This window comes from Scyliorhinus torazame, chromosome 1, assembly GCF_047496885.1.
Source record: "Scyliorhinus torazame isolate Kashiwa2021f chromosome 1, sScyTor2.1, whole genome shotgun sequence".
NCBI lineage: Eukaryota > Metazoa > Chordata > Chondrichthyes > Carcharhiniformes > Scyliorhinidae > Scyliorhinus > Scyliorhinus torazame.
In genome coordinates, this window is record NC_092707.1 from 41,919,879 (window position 1) to 41,937,321 (window position 17,443).

A 17,443-nucleotide genomic window follows, 5' to 3' on the forward strand; every position below is an offset into this window, starting at 1 on the left:
CGCCCATTTCCTCTGGCTCCACACATAGATTCCCTTGCCTATCCTTCAGTGGGCCAACCCTTTCCCTGGCTACCCTCTTGCTTTTTATGTACGTGTAAAAAGCCTTGGGATTTTCCTTAACCCTATTTGCTAATGACTTTTCGTGACCCCTTCTAGCCCTCCTGACTCCTTGCTTAAGTTCCTTCCTACTTTCCTTATATTCCACTCCGGCTTCGTCTGTTCCCAGCCTTCTACCCTGACAAATGCCTCCTTTTTCTTTTTGACGAGGCATACAATATCTCTCATTATCCAAGGTTCCCAAATTTGCCATATTTATCCTTCATCCTCACAGGAACATGCCGGTCCTGAATTCCTTTCAACTGACACTTGAAAGCCTCCCACATGTCAGATGTTGATTTACCCTCAAACATCCGCCCCCAATCTATGTTCTTCAGTTCCCACCTAATGTTGTTATAATTAGCCTTCCTCCAATTTAGCACATTCACCCTAGGACCAGTCTTATCCTTGTCCACCAGCACTTACTGAATTGTGGTCACTGTTCCTGAAATGCTCCCCCACTGAAACTTCTACCATCTGGCTGGGCTCATTCCCCAATACCAGGTCCAGTACAGCCCCTTCCCTAGTTGGACTATCTATATATTGTTTTAAGTAGCCCTCCTGGATGCTCCTTACAAACTCTGCCCCGTCCAAGCCTCTAGCACTAAGTGAGTCCCAGTCAATATTGGGGAAGTTAAAGTCTCCCACCACAACAACCCTGTTGCTTTTGCTCCTTTCCAAAACCTGTCTACCTATCTGTTCCTCTATCTCCCGCTGGCTGTTGGGAGGCCTGTAGTAAACCCCCAACATTGTGACTGCACCCTTCTTATTCCTGATCTCTACCCATATAGCCTCGCTGCCCTCTGAGGTGTCCTCCCACAGTACAGCTGTGATATTCTCCCCAACCAGTAGCGCAACTCCTCCACCCCTTTTACAGCCCCCTCTATTCCGCCTGAAACATCTAAATCCTGGAACGTTTAGCTGCGAATCCTGTCCTTCCCTCACCCAGGTCTCTGTAATGGCAACAACATCCAAGTACTAATCCAAGCTCTCAGTTCATCTGCCTTACCTGTTATACTTCTTGCATTAAAACATATGCACTTCAGGCCACCAGTCCCACTGTTTTCAGCAACATCTCCCTGTCTGCTCATCCTTAGAGCCAAACTGGCCTATTTCCTTGTTCTACTTCAATCTTTTCACCTTCTGACCTATTGTTCCAGTACCCACCCTCCTGCCATACTAGTTTAAACCCTCCTAGTATTACGTCCAGGGTGTCGGGAGAATACAGTGCATAATATTTAAATGAGCCAATGGCTCCTTTAAATATACTAATCTGGATACCGCCCAGAGAGGGTGAGATCCAGATTGTGACATCTGACGAGATTCCGTTGAATCTCGCGAGACATTTTGAGCATCGTGGATTTCATGAAAGGCCTGTTGCGAGATTCAGCGACCTCGTTGCGTCACTACGTAGGGTGTTGCGAGGCCATCATCCCGTGATCTCTGGATGGGGATAAGGTAGAGCTTGTTACTTACAAACCCACAATACTCCCTGTTTGTGTTCTCACGTAGCCATTTGGACAAGGGCCTTGAGCGTGACTGTGGGATCAAATCCCAGCAAGAACTGAGACTGTAGGAAAGATAAGGCAACATTCTTATTTAAAAATAAAATGTTATATTTTGTTTTGTTGTAGAGTTCCGTCTTTGAAGAAAGCCTGATGCGCAGAATCTCTGGTAGCAGCAGTGTGCACACACTGAGCAAAGCAGCTTTCATTGAGAAGGTGCGAGAGAGCAATGCAGCGTGTCAGAGTGGAGATTTCACAACAGGCGTCCAGCTCTACACTGAAGCCATTGCAGCAGACCCTCAGAACTGTATCCTGTACAGCAACCGATCAGCTGTTCTGGTGAAGCTGAACGAGTATGAGAAGGCCCTGGATGATGCAGTTAAAGCACGGCTCTTAAACCCCAAGTGGTCAAAGGTAGGATAGTTTCCTTGATTCTTGGAGAAGGTGGAGTCCTCTGCAACTAAGTAAGCCCATTCTGCTGCTGGGGGATAATTGTTCTTTTGCAGATCCTTTCATCGCAGCTGCAGTACCAGTCCTTCTGCGACTGACGCCTTGTTAGTCTGACACCGTTACTGTGTGGCTGACCGATCCCACTGTGACAAAAAAACCTGTTGATCTGAACTCTGTCTCATCTGTTGTATTTGTGTCCAGTTGTGGGTGGATGACTGCTGAGAAATAATGCTACATTCGAAATGTGTGTTGCAACCTTTACATGTAATTCACCACTTGCAATTCAGCCTGAAAACAAGAGGGGCTACGATGTTTGATGATGATGCTTGTGACATCATGAATGGTGGAAGCTATTGAAAGCATGGTGGTGCAGTGGTTAGCACTGCTGCCTCACGGCACCAAGGATCCGGGTTTGATCCTGGCCCCGGGTCACTGTCCGTGTGGAGTTGCACATTCTCCCCGTGTCTGCGTGGGTCTCACCCCCACAACCCAAAAAGATTGCAGGGTAGGTGGATTGGCCACGCTAAACTGCCCCTTAATTGGAAAAATGAGAAAATGAAAATAACATTAAAAAATAGAATGGTGGAACCAAACAGGAAATTTGACATGTAGAGTGCTAAACCATGCAGACATCAGGCCAGATGAACAAGCTACTGGTATCTGTGGAGCTAATGACTGATATCCTGATATCTGGGTTACCTGGGACCAATGTAATAGTTTTTAGGGACAGGAGTTTGGAAAGAACTCAGGAGTTAGTCTGCTTACATAAATACTACGATTGAAAAATCTCTTTCAAATGACCAACTGTTGCACGTTGCTTGGGTTTAATTCATTTAAGCATGCAGACTCCGAAATGTGAAGACTTTTGGGGAGTTTTAATTCCACAGCTGTGGGGCATGGAGGATGAGTTAAATCATCCAGGAAGAAGCAGGTTTATGGCACCCATGTGTTCCATCCCGAAGTGAAGGCAGAATTGAATATTTACGACATGTTTAGCTCCGAAATTAACAGCCCTGCTTATGTCTGCTCAGCATTTGCACTCAATCAATCGTTATATTTATTTTACCTCTCTGATATTTCTGAGTGTTCATATAAATGCTGTGCATCTGTTGCGTACTCTGTTCCGACAGTATATACGATATGTGAATTTTGGCTGTCTTCACAGTTTGAACTACCGCATCTGTGCACACTTAGTACCTTGTCTGTGGCGTATTTGGATGGATGGTTGAGGTGAGGTGTGGACTTAGCACACGATTCAATTAGGTGAGGATTTCACCATCAAAATTCAAATGAGCCACCAAGAGGTTGACAAGTGGTATAAAATCTGTGATTGACACACAGGTTTGTCCTGGTGTTCTTATCCATCCACAAAGGAATTCTCTTTCTCTCAAGTCGGAGTGAGATTCTGGGCGGAATCTTATCTTTTGTTTTCAAAGTGTCAGGTTCTGACTGAAAACGGGTGTGTAGCTCCCTAGCTCCAGACCTTGAGCCTCTGTGAAAAAGATAAATGAGTGGGTGTGGTTTACGCTGTCACTCTGATGGGATGGGGCCCAATAGAGCCAGCTCCACCGAGATCGGGGCGGCAACTTAAAGGGCGCACCAATCAGCACAGTAACAGAACAGCCCCCACCCGCCCCACCCCAAGTTCATGTTAGGTCCCCCGCTCACAAGCTCCTTCCCCTCACTCTCTGCCCCCTCCCTCCACCACAGCACAAGCGACAGGGCTTTCCTCCCCCACCCCCACAGTGCCAACATCGGGGCCCCTCCCCCACCCCCCCATTCACACGCATCAGGTTGACCCATCCCCACACCCCTTGCAGTCATGGGGGTCAATCACCCCTCCGCCACGTTAGTCCCGGTAGCACGTTCCACTCTCACAGACATCAGCCCTCCCCAAACACAAAAGGGGAACCCCTCCCATGAGGCTGCCCAGAGGGCCCACCCCTGGCACTGCCCCCTGGAACAGGTTGGCATTGGCAGGGCGCCACTGCCAGGTTGGACAGGAAATAGGATGGGTTGGCTGGAGGACCCTGTCAACAATGATTGAGGAAAAAGGAAGGTATGTTGGAAGCATGCGTGGAGCAGATCTCTTGCGATTGTGAAATTGGGAGGATGGAAGAGTCCCGACTGGAATGTGGATGTGAGGAAGTATAGCAGTGAGAGCCACTGGGTTTATAGTGAATATTGGTCAATAGTCAATCCCCTGAGATGGAAACAGAGAATCCAAGGAAGAAAAGGAAGCGTTGAGGTTGGATTCTATGAAGGTGAGAAAAGGGTGAAAATAGGAAGCAAAGTTGATGAAACTTTCCATTTTGGGATGAGAGCAGGAATCAGCACCAACATACTTATCAATGTACTGGAAAAAGAGATGAGGAAGTAGACTTCAATAGGACTGGAACAAAGAATGTCCCATGTAACCTCCAAAAAGGCAGGCAAAGCTGGAATCCAAATGGGTTCCCGTAGCAACACCTCTTTGCAGAAAGTGATTGGAATCAAAGGACAAATTGTTCAGCCAGGTGGGGGGAGAGTCATGGGGGATGGTGACTGGGTCGGGCTTTATTCCCAGAATAGGGCTCTCAGACGGTCCTGGTGAAGGAGAGAATTGCAGAGGGGGCTGGTTTAGCACAGTGGGCTAAACAGCTGGCTTGTAAGGCAGAATAAGGCAGCAGCGTGGATTCAATTCCCGTACCAGCCCCCCCGAACAGGCGCCGGAATGTGGCGACTAGGGGCTTTTCACAGTAACTTCATTGAAGCCTACTTGTGACAATAAGCGATTATTATTATTATTATTATTATTATTATTATTATTAGGGAGCTTCCGATCCTCTGGGAGGCCCCCATGAGTGCCGTTCCCTCTGGTCCTCATTTGTGGAGACCGCTACTGAACGGCAGGTCTGATCCTAAAGCCAAAATTATGTTTGGTGTTGTTACACAATGCATTGCAAATCACTTTTGGAGTGCAGTATTTGGTCTGTAGGATTGAGAACTCCTTCTATATTCAGGCTGAGCTTAAACTAACCTTCTCAAAAGTCACGAATTCCAGCAGGTCCCCCCGCAATGCCAGGGCACAGAGTGGAGAGGTTGACCTCCATCCCAACAGGATCCGCCTTTGGGCGATCAATGAGACAAAGGCTACAACATCTGCCTCCGCACCCGTTTCAAACCCCGGCTGGTCCGACACCCTGAATATGACCTCCCGAGGGCCCGGGTCCAGTTTCACGTGCACCACTTTAGAGATTACCCTAAAAGCCACCTTTCCAGTAATCCTCCAGCTTTGGTCAGGACCAAAGCATATGAATGTGGTTTGCGCCCCCCCCCCCCCACCCGCAACGTTCACACACATCGTCTACCCCCTCAAAGAGCCGGCTCATCCTCGCCCTTGTGAGGTGTGCTCTCTTTACCACCTGCAGCAGTATCGCGCACGAGGTGGAGGCGTTCACCCTCCGGAGCACCTCACACCAGAACCCCTCCTCCATACCCTCTCCCAGCATTTCCTCCCACTTCGCCTTGATCCTATCCAGCGGCGCCTTCTCCTCTGCCTAAATAGCCTTGTAAACCGCCGACACTACCCCCTTCTCCAGCCCCCTGTCAAGGCTTTCTTTCCTGAAGGCCTTTTCAACAAACTGTTGCTTGTTGAAAAGTGCAGTGAAATTGTTTTCTCTTGTTTTCCTCTCTTCACTGCCCCATCTGATACCTGAGTTGTATTCTGACAGGAGGAAGAAACTCCCAAGTATCAGCTTCAGGAACAGCATCATGTGAGGATCCTTCTGTTTAATCCCTGTCTGTTCCCTTTTCCTCCTCTTCATCTTTTCGCTGTTACCATTTCTTGTCCATGGATGATTAATGCCTTTAAGACCAAGCAGTTTACCTTTCATTTACAAACAGGAATCTCCAGCAGGATGTGCTGTTTGGTCTGGCATCAGTGAAGACCCGGGCTGACTGGCTTTATAGTGGCCAGTAAGCTGTCCCCAAAAGCCTGTTTTTTGTCGGGGACAGGCAGTAATTGGTTCTGCTGTCTATGGAATGTTCCTTAGTGAGACCAGGTTTTATTTTCATTTTGGTGCCAAAAGCCTGGAGGGTCGCAGCTCTGAATTTTCTCTCTTATCTAATGGATTATTTCTAAATATCCGAGGTAAAAACCTCTCTCTCCTCACAGCCAGACTGAACTGCAAGGGCACCAAAGTCAAACCACCAGCTGCAGGCAGGGTTCAGATGTTTAAAACCCTTTTAAAATCTTGTGTGGGGAAATCTGTTCTTATCTCAGTAAGGCTGTTGGTCATTCTGGTGGAATTGGAAGCAAATAAGAATTAAGCAGGCCTGAGGCTGTTCCCTTTGAATGAAGGCCCAGGTTGATAAAAGTTAAACTGCCTCTGCCGAGGAAATCCTATTGTCTGGGAGTACTGATTGAATGTTACTGCCAGAAGACAATATCTAACATTACACTTCGATCCCCATCCATCCTGGGAGGACTGCCTGCTGCAACAACTTCAACATCGGAAACAAGGACACTCATCTTTCATTTCATATTAATCCACTTATTATTTTCACCCTTTTCCCTCCCCTCTATGTGTGTCTGTCTTGTGATTTGATTTGATTTGATTTATTATTGTCACATGTATTAGTATACAGTGAAAAGTATTGTTTCTTGCATGCTGTGCAGACAATGCATACCGTACATAGGGAAGGAAGGAGCGACTACAGAATGCAATGTTACAGTCATAGCTAGGGTGCAGAGAAAAGATCAACTTAATACGAGGTAAGTCCATTCAAAATCTGATGGCAGCAAGGAAGAAGCTGTTCTTGAGTCGGTTGGTACGTGACCTCAAACTTTTGTATCTTCTTCCTGACGGAAGAAGGTGGAAGAGAGTATGTCCGGGGTGCATGGGGTCCTTAATTATGCTGGTTGCCTTTCCGAGGCAGCGGGAATTGTAGACAGAGTCAATGGATAGGAGGCTGGTTTGCATGGTGGACTAAGGTACATAGTTTCCTGCGGTCTTGGACAGAGCAGGAATCATACCAAGCTGTGATACAAGCAGAAAGAATGCTTTCTATGGTGCACCTGTAAAAGTTGGTGAGAGATGTAGCTGACATGCCAACATTCCTTAGTTTTCTGAGAAAGTAGAGTCGTTGGTGGGCTTTCTTAACTATATTGTCGGCATGGGGGGGACAGGTTGTTGGTGATCTGGACACCTAAAAACTTGAAGCTCTCGACCCTTTCTACTTCGTTCCCATTGATGTAGACAGGTGCATGTTCTCTCCTACGCTTCCTGAAGTTGATGACAATCTCCTTCGTTTTGTTGACATTGAGGGAGAGATTATTGTCATCGCACCAGTTCACCAGATTCTCTAACTCATTCCTGTACTCTGTCTCGCCATTGTTTGAAATCCGACCCACTACGGTGGTGTCATCAGCAAATTTGAAAACCGAGTTGGAGGGGAATTTAGCCACACAGTCAGAGGTGTATAAGGAGTATAGTAGGGGGCTGAGGACACAGCCTTGTGGGGCACCGGTGTTGAGGATGATCGTGGAGGAGGTGTTGTTGCCTATCTTTACTGATTGTGGCCTGTGGGTTAGAAAGTTCAGGATCCAGTCGCAGAGGGAGGAGCCGAGACCAAGGCCACGGAGTTTGGAGATGAGTTTCGTAGGAATAATAGCGTTGAAGGCTGAGCTGTAGTCAATAAATAGGAGTCTGACTTCAAAAGATGGGACATGTTACCGCTCTCGCTGGCGGGTAGAGTGCAGTCGGTCAAAATGGTGGTCCTTCCGAGGTTTCTGTTTGTGTTTCAGTGCCTTCCCATCGTGATCACTAAGGCCTTTTTTTAAGAGAGTAGGCAGGAGTATTATGGGGTTTGTGTGGGCGAATAAGACCCCGAGAGTAAGGAGAGGGTTCCTGGAACACAGTAGGGACCGAGGAGGGTTGGCGCTGCCAAACCTGGGGAGCTACTACTGGGCAGCAAATGTGGCGATGATCCGCAAGTGGGTTATGGAGGGAGAGGGGGCGGCATGGAAGAGGATGGAGATGGCGTCCTGTAAAGGAATGAGCCTGTGGGCGTTGGTGACGGCACCGCTGCCGCTCTCGCCGACAAAGTATACCACGAGCCCGGTGGTGGCGGCAACGCTAAGGATCTGGGGCCAGTGGAGACGGCACCGGGGTGCAATGGGAGCATCGGTGTGGTCCCCGATCAGGGGTAACCACCGGTTTGTCCTGGGGAAGATGGACAGGGGGTTCCAGAGCTGGCATCGGGTGGGGATTGGAAGAAAGGGGGACCTGTTCATCGACGGGACGTTTGCGAACCTAGGGGCACTGGAGAAGAAGTTTGAGTTACCCCCGGGAAATGCCTTTAGATATATGCAGGTGAGGGCTTTTGTGAGGCGACAGGTGAGGGAATTCCCGTTGCTCCCGGCACAAGAAGTTCAAGATAGGGTGATCTCGGGTGTATGGGTCGGGGAGGGCAAGGTGTCGGAAATACACCAGGAGTTGAAAGAAGAGAGGGAAGCGCTGGTAGAAGAGTTGAAGGGTAAATGGGAGGAGAAGCTGGGGGAGGAGATCGAGGAAGGTCTGTGGGCGGATGCCCTAGGTAGGGTTAATTCCTCCTCCTCGTGTGCCAGGCTTAGCCTGATACAATTTAAGGTGGTCCACAGGGCGCACTTGACGGGGGCGAGGTTGAGTAGGTTCTTTGGGGTAGAGGACAGATGTGGAAGGTGTTCAGGGAGTCCGGCGAACCATGTCCATATGTTTTGGTCATGCCCGGCACTGGAGGGGTTCTGGAGAGGAGTGGCGGGAGCAATATCTCAGGTGGTGAAAGTCCGGGTCAAGCCAAGCTGGGGGCTAGCAATATTTGGAGTAGTGGACGAACCGGGAGTGCAGGAGGCGAAAGAGGCCGGCATTCTGGCCTTTGCGTCCCTAGTAGCCCGGCGAAGGATCTTGCTAATGTGGAAGGAGGCGAAGCCCCCCAGCCTGGAGGCCTGGATAAATGACATGGCTGGGTCCATAAAGTTGGAGAGGATGAAGTTCGCCTTGAGAGGGTCTGCGCAGGGGTTCTGCAGGCGGTGGCAACCGTTCCTAGACTATCTCATGGAGCGTTAGAGGAAGGTAGGTCAGCAGCAGCAACCTTGGGGGGGGGGGACGTCCTGGGAGGGGAGGGGGGGGGGGAAAGGGGGGACTGCCTGGGAGGGTGGATGAGCAAGAGATAACATGAAGGGTTGGGGAAACTGGCACGTATGGGTGAGGGCCAGTGTACAAAGCTGTGTAAATATATCATTTTGCCATGTATATATCTTGCTCTGCGCGATTTCTCGTTTTCGTTTTCTTACGGGGGGTGGGGGGGAGGGGGGGGTTATTGTTTGTAAGGGAGAAAAATTGTGTTAAAAAACTTTAATAAATATTTTTTTAAAAAAAATAAATAGGAGTCTGACATAGGTGTCTTTGTTATCTAGATGTTCCAGTGTTGAGTGAAAGGCCAGGGCGGTGGCATCTGCTGTGGAAATGTTGCAGCGGTAGGCGAACTGTAGTGGATCAAGGCAATCCGGGAGACTGGAGTTGATTCGTGCCATGACTAACCTTTCGAAGCACTTCATAATGATGGATGTCAGAGCCACTGGACGTTAGTCATTAAGGCACTGTGTATTTGGGTGGGATGGTAAAAGGGGGAGTAGTTGATTAGCTGGCCATTATTCCATCATAAGTACTGCATATTTCAACTTTATTTCTGTCATAAATAAACAGTTAGTGTTCAATTTAAGAGCCCGGTGGCTATAACTTATTGACCAGTCAAAGGGCCAACGATTCTGTGGATTATATATGAATTATTGGTTAATTGACTAGTGATGGGGCTCTGGAGTCTGTGGGGCTAGAATTGACCGCGCACTAGCCCAGGGTGTCTGGAGGCTATAGTTAACCTCTACTGAGTTATCTTCTCAAGGCTTTCTTTCTTGAAGTTCAGTTACTGTCACTGGGTGAGGGAACGGTGAGAAGGGATCGAAGCGATGCATAAATAGGAAACATTAATAAAGGGGTGAACTAAAATTTGTCCATAAGCAAGGTTTTAGGAAGTTCAAGAGACATGTTGGAACCATCACGTGTAATTTCCTGGGCCATAACAGGAAAGGGTAGTCGGCCATTCAGCCGCTCAAATCTGATGTGCCATTCAATGCATTCATGGCTGATTTGTGTCCCAACCTCATCTACGCACCCCCAAAAAAATCAAAGAGAAAGGGTTATCTTTGAATCGCTGTAATGTATCTCTTGATGTGTGACTGGCAGGCACATCAGCATGCAGCCTGATGCCGGATGTTGCAGTTTGGGTTGTTAAGCTGCTTTTGCTGGTTGTATGAAAGGAGTGAACTCGTCTCTTTGCGATCTGGGAACGTACATCTTAGGTTGTGAAAAGCAGGATTGACAATCACCCTCTTGTTGCAAGTTGTAATTTACAGAAGGTTCCCATCATGTCCAACCATTTGAATGCCTAATATTGTCTGCCGTTCCAGACTTGTGTAGGCTGCTATTATGATGGTTTATTTACAAATTAAACAATGACATTTCAGAACTAAGTATTTATAGCATTTATAGCATTGGACAATATTGTTGAAGTCCATCAGTCTGCACTATCTCAGAAAACAGGTTGCTGTAACCCCGAGAGTTTCTTCCAAATTCCCTTCTCTGGGAATCTTCCAAAACTCCCCAGAGAACCTTGTGGTCCTTCCCCACAACCCTCCAACTCAGAAAGTCAAATTTGTTTTGAAGGTAGGACAGTTAATCAATCATTATTTGAGGCTGCATTACTATTGTAATGCTTGACAAAGTGCAGGCTCTCCACTTGTTGCTGGGACTAATGAACAGTATACAAGGGCTGTCTACACCAGACGACTGAAATAGACCGTTTTAAAATGCAGCAATGTGAGTTATCAACTGTATAGTGCTGAATTGTAATTTGTCATAAGTTTACTCAAATGCTGGCACCTTGCAATCGTTAGTTGAATTTTAAGGACATTACCCCTGATGCACCAGTCTTTGGGCCCAGTAGCATGTACGGAACTCAAAATTAGATGCAGCGTGTCTAATGGTGACTTTTTAACTCAGCCACCTCCTTTTTGAATCAAAGACATTAATGACTCAAACAGATGCCATTCAGCCCATCGTGTCTCATGTTACTTCTAGATTTCCAAGCAGTAGGCCCTCATGATGCGATCTGAGCGCCAGTATTTAAAGTGGAGTTTCCAATATTTGAAGGGCTTCAGAGTTGGAAGAGAAGTGAATGGAGTCCAGTTGGGCAAAAGCTGCAACTCATTTCAGTGACTCTTCCTGAGATGTCCTGCTAAGTCCATCTACACCTACTCCATGATGTGTTAGGCAGGTTGGTTCGGTGTGGACTGCACTCGATGCAGGGAAGTTAGAAACAGACGTCTAACACAGGAGAAGATCCAACACTGTTTTATTCAACTAGATGAACTGCTGGTCATATTCAGCTGTGGGTCGACACTATCCTGATCTGACTAGTGACCTTGTAGTAGCCTGACCAGACTTACTAGCTACCACATGGTGTTTGTGTTTGCTAGCTCGTGGACTCTGACTGTCTCAGGAGCTGGGTCCCAAGAGAGCGGGAAACCAAGTGCCCTCTGGCTTTATAGTGGTAGTGTCCTGTCTGGTGATTGGCTGTGCTGTGTTGTTTGCTTACTGGTCATCCTATGTGTCAATCACTGCCTGTCTGCATCTCATTTTATACATGAATGGATATTATGACACACCACTGTGCAAACTCTGGATGTCAACATATTTGTCACCTGATCTTCAAAATGATGGTGCTGTAAGAGGGATAATGAGGAAATGGGGACTTCACTTAAAGCAGTTCCCCTTTTCACCCACAGCCCCCTAATGGTAAGTAGTGACCTCGCCTCCCAGTGCCCGAGTTGTTATCCAATGAAGTCATGGTCAATTAATCCTACCTGAATTGGTGCTTTAAAATTGGAGAAGAACACCATGGGCTGGATTCTCCGATCGCCGACGCCAAAATTGCATTCGGCAATCAGCCGGAGAATCCACTTTTGCACTGGATTCAGGGGCAGTGGCGTTTTTCTGATGCTCCGCCCCCGAAGGACCGAGTCCCCAACAGCGTGGGACACGTGTCCTCACAACTTTCGGGGGCCTCGCATGGCGGCTGCCACAGTCGGGGGGCGGTGCCGTTCCGCTGGCAAGGGGGGTTTTGGCGGGGGCTGGGGGGGAACTGGTGGGGGTGGTCCGGAGGTGGTGAGAGGGGGTTACAGGGGTGCAGTTTTTAGCAGGTCGTCCACGTGCAGCTGGCGCCATGCTGTACGGCACTGCCGCCGCCGTGCACTGCGCGGCGACGGACCCAGCCATTCTGCAGCCGTATCCACAGGTAAAGCCGGGGGCTTTACGCGGCGCGGTTGCTAGGCCCCCACTGGGCGGAGGATTGGTGCGGGGAGGGCGGCGTCTTTATGGTCATAAGACCAGACGGATCCTGCGGACATAGTTGCAGAATCGGAGAACCCAGCCCCATATCGGAATGACAGAAATGTTACGGCGCAAAAGGAGGCCCATGTAGATGTCTGCTGCAAGTCTCTGAATGAGCATTATGACTTAGTGCCATTCTACTGCATTTTCTGTGTACTCCTGCACATTGTTTCTATTCAAATAACCATCTAATACCCTCCTCAATGTCTCGATGGAACCGGCCTCCACCACATTTCCAGGCAGTGCATTCCAGACCTGAACCATTTGTGTGAAAACGTTTTTCTCGCTTTACATTTACCTCTTTTGTACATCACTTGGAATCTGTGCCCTCTTGACGCGATCATTTTACAAAAGGGGTCAGATTCTCACTGCCTACTCTGTCCAGCACCCTCATGAATTTTAACACCTCTGTCAAATCTTCCAATTTATAGTGATTTACCAGTGGTTCTGAAACAAAATAATACTTTGCAACAAAATATTATTGTTACTGAGATAGCCTGCTCATTCCCACACTCTCTCTTAAAATGGGGACAGCTTTCTCTCTGTCTCGATTATAATATTGTGCTGAAGAGATTATGATGGAAAATAAAGGTTGAAATTAGCAAGTTTGTTCCTGGCGCAGCAAACGTCGGTGTTGATTTCTCGTGGCAATCTCTGGCAGGAGAGACAGATCAGCTTCTTCGGACACTGATTCAACACAATCTCCACTAACCCCTTGTTGCAAATGCCCAGTTTTGTTAAACTATAATGTGTTGGGACCTTGGTGGTGATTTTCCGGCTGCATTGCGCCCCGCACAAATCCCGCTAAAGAACATAGAACATAGAAAAATACAGCACAGAACAGGCCCTTCGGCCCACGATGTTGTGCCGAACCTTTGTCCTAGATTAATCATAGATTATCATAGAATTTACAGTGCAGAAGGAGGCCATTCGGCCCATCGAGTCTGCACCGGCTCTTGGAAAGAGCACCCTACCCAAAGTCAACACCTCCACCCTACCCCATAACCCAGTAACCCCACCCAACACTAAGGGCAATTTTGGACACTAAGGGCAATTTATCATGGCCAATCCACCAAACCTGCACATCTTTGGACCGCGGGAGGAAACCGGAGCACCCGGAGGAAACCCACTCACACACGGGGAGGACGTGCAGACTCCGCACAGACAGTGACCCAAGCCGGAATCGAACCTGGGACCCTGGAGCTGTGAAGCAATTGTGCTATCCACAATGCTTCCGTGCTGCCCTTAAAAACAAATTAATCTACACGAGATCATTCTACCGTAATCCATGTACCTATCCAATAGCTCCTTGAAGGTCCCTACTGTTTCTGACTCAACTACTTCCACAGGCAGTGCCTTCCATGCCCCCACTACTCTCTGGATAAAGAACCTACCTCTGACATCCCCCCTCTATCTTCCACCATTCACCTTAAATTTATGTCCCCTTGTAATGGTTTGTTCCACCCGGGGAAAAAGTCTCTGATTGTCTACTCTATCTATTCCCCTGATCATCTTATAAACCTCTATCAAGTCGCCCCTCATCCTTCTCCGTTCTAATGAGAAAAGGCCTAGCACCCTCAACCTTTCCTCGTAAGATCTACTCTCCATTCCAGGCAACATCCTGGTAAATCTCCTTTGCACGTTTTCCAAAGCTTCCACATCCTTCCTAAAATGAGGCGACCAGAACTGCACACAGTACTCCAAATGTGGCCTTACCAAGGTTTTGTACAGCTGCATCATCACCTCACGGCTCTTAAATTCAATCCCTCTGTTAATGAGCGCTAGCACACCATAGGCCTTCCTCACAGCTCTATCCACTTGAGTGGCAACTTTCAAAGATGTATGAACATAGACCCCAAGATCTCTCTGCTCCTCCACATTGCCAAGAACCCTACCGTTAACCCTGTATTCCGCATTCATATTTGTCCTTCCAAAATGGACAACCTCACACTTTTCAGGGTTAAACTCCATCTGCCACTTCTCAGCCCAGCTCTGCATCCTAACTATGTCTCTTTGTAGCCGACAACAGCCCTCCTCACTATCCACAACTCCACCAATCTTCGTATCATCTGCAAATTTACTGACCCACCCTTCAACTCCCTCATCCAAGTCATTAATGAAAATCACAAACAGCAGAGGACCCAGAACTGATCCCTGCGGTACGCCACTGGTAACTGGGCTCCAGGCTGAATATTTGCCATCCACCACCACTCTCTGACTTCTATCGGTTAGCCAGTTCGTTATCCAACTGGCCAAATTTCCCACTATCCCATGCCTCCTTACTTTCTGCATAAGCCTACCATGGGGAACCTTATCAAATGCCTTACTAAAATCCATGTACACTACATCCACTGCTTTACCTTCATCCACATGCTTGGTCACCTCCTCAAAGAATTCAATAAGACTTGTAAGGCAAGACCTACCCCTCACAAATCCGTGCTGACTATCCCTAATCAAGCAATGTCTTTCCAGATGCTCAGAAATCCTATCCCTCAGTACCCTTCCCATTACTTTGCCTACCACCGAAGTAAGACTAACTGGCCTGTAATTCCCAGGGTTATCCCTGTTCCCTTTTTTGAACAGGGGCACGACATTCGCCACTCTCCAATCCCCTGGTACCACCCCTGTTGACAGTGAGGACGAAAAGATAATTGCCAACGGCTCTGCAATTTCATCTCTTGCTTCCCATAGAATCCTTGGATATATCCCGTCAGTCCCGGGGGACTTGTCTATCCTCAAGTTTTTCAAAATGCCCAACACATCTTCCTTCCGAACAAGTATTTCCTCGAGCTTACCAGTCTGTTTCACACTGTCCTCTCCAACAATATGGTCCCTCTCATTTGTAAATACTGAAGAAAAGTACTCGTTCAAGACCTCTCCTATCTCTTCAGACTCAATACACAATCTCCCGCTACTGTCCTTGATCGGATCTACCCTCGCTCCAGTCACTCTCATATTTCTCACATATGTGTAAAAGGCCTTGGGGTTTTCCTTGATCCTACCCGCCAAAGATATTTCATGCCCTCTCTTAGCTCTCCTTTCTTCAATTCCTTCCTGGCTATCTTGTATCCCTCCAGCGCCCTGTCTGAACCTTGTTTCCTCAGCCTTACATAAGTCTCCTTCTTCCTCTTAAAAAGACATTCAACCTCTCTTGTCAACCATGGTTCCCTCACTCGACCATCCCTTCCCTGCCTGACAGGGACATGCATATCAAGGACACGTAGTACCTGTTCCTTGAACAAGTTCCACATTTCACTTGTGTCCTTCCCTGACAGCCTATGTTCCCAACTTATGCACTTCAATTCTTGTCTGACAACATCATATTTACCCTTCCCCCAATTGTAAACCTTGCCCTGTTGCACGCACCTATCCCTCTCCATTACTAAAGTGAAAGTCACAGACTTGTGGTCACTATCTCCAAAATGCTCCCCCACTAACAAATCTATCACTTGCCCTGGTTCATTACCAAGTACCAAATCCAATATGGCCTCCCCTCTGGTCGGACAATCTACATACTGTGTTAGAAAAGCTTCCTGGACACACTGCACAAACACCACCCCATCCAAACTATTTGATCTAAAGAGTTTCCACTCAATGTTTGGGAAGTTGAAGTCACCCATGACTACAACCCTGTGACTTTTGCACCTTTCCAAAATCTGTTTCCCAATCTGTTCCTCCACATCTCTGCTACGATTGAGGGGCCTATAGAAAACTCCCAACAAGGTGACTGCTCCTTTCCTATTTCTGACTTCAACCCATACTACCTCAGTAGGCAGATACTCCTCGAACTGCCTTTCTGCAGCTGTTATACTATCTCTAATTAACAATGCCACCCCCCACCTCTTTTACCACCCTCCCTAATCTTATTGAAACATCTATAACCAGGGACCTGCAACAACCATTTCTGACCCTCTTCTATCCAAGTTTCCGTGATGGCCACCACATCGTAGTCCCAAGTACCGATCCATGCCTTAAGTTCACCCACCTTATTCCTGATGCTTCTTGTGTTGAAGTATACACACTTCAACCCATCTCTGTGCCTGCAGGTACTCTCCTTTGTCAGTGTTCCCTTCCCCACTGCCTCATTACACGCTTTGGCGTCCTGAATATAGGCTACCTTAGTTGCTGGACTACAAATCCGGTTCCCATTCCCCTGCCAAATTAGTTTAAACCCTCCTGAAGAGTACGAGAAAACCTCCCTCCCAGGATATTGGTGCCCCTCTGGTTCAGATGCAACCCGTCCTGCTTGTACAGGTCCCACCTTCCCCAGAATGCGCTCCAATTATCCAAATACTTGAAGCCCTCCCTCCTACACCATTCCTGCAGCCACGTGTTCAACTGCACTCTCTCGCTATTCCTAGCCTCGCTATCACGTGGCACCGGCAACAAACCAGAGATGACAACTCTGTCTGTCCTGGCTTTTAACTTCCAGCCTAACACCCTAAACTCATTTATTACCTTCACACCCCTTTTCCTACCTACGTCGTTGGTACAAATGTGCACCATGGCTTCTGGCTGCTCCCCCTCCCCCTTAAGGATCCTGAAGACATTATCCGAGACATCCCTGGCCCTGGCACCCGGGAGGCAACATACTTTCCGGGAGTCTCGCTCGCGACCACAGAATCTCCTATCTATTCCCCTAACCATTGAATCTCCTACTACTATTGCTTTTCTATTCTCCCCCCTTCCCTTCTGAGCCCCCAGAGCCAGACTCAGTGCCAGAGACCTGGCCGCTCGGGCCTTCCCCCGGTAGGTCATCCCCCCCCCCAACAGCATCCAAAACGGTATACTTGTTCTGAAGGGGAACGGCCACGAGGGATCCCTGCACTGTCTGCCTGTTTGTTTTCTTTCCCCTGACTGTAACCCAGCTACTCTTGTCCTGTACCTTGGGTGTGGTTACTTCCCTGTAACTCTTCTCTATAA

At 48.0% G+C, this 17,443-nt stretch overlaps 1 protein-coding gene across 5 annotated transcripts in view; it reads left to right on the forward strand.

The window, feature by feature from the left end:
* The window catches only part of ttc28 (tetratricopeptide repeat domain 28), a 1,212,158-nt gene that overhangs the window by 88,322 nt on the left and 1,106,393 nt on the right, over positions 1 to 17,443 (forward strand). For all 5 annotated transcript variants that reach the window (XM_072489716.1, XM_072489732.1, XM_072489724.1 and 2 more), the window contains exon 2: positions 1,731 to 2,015. In XM_072489716.1, coding sequence (XP_072345817.1) covers positions 1,731 to 2,015 — 285 coding nt within the window. The remainder of the gene's footprint in view (positions 1 to 1,730; positions 2,016 to 17,443) is intronic.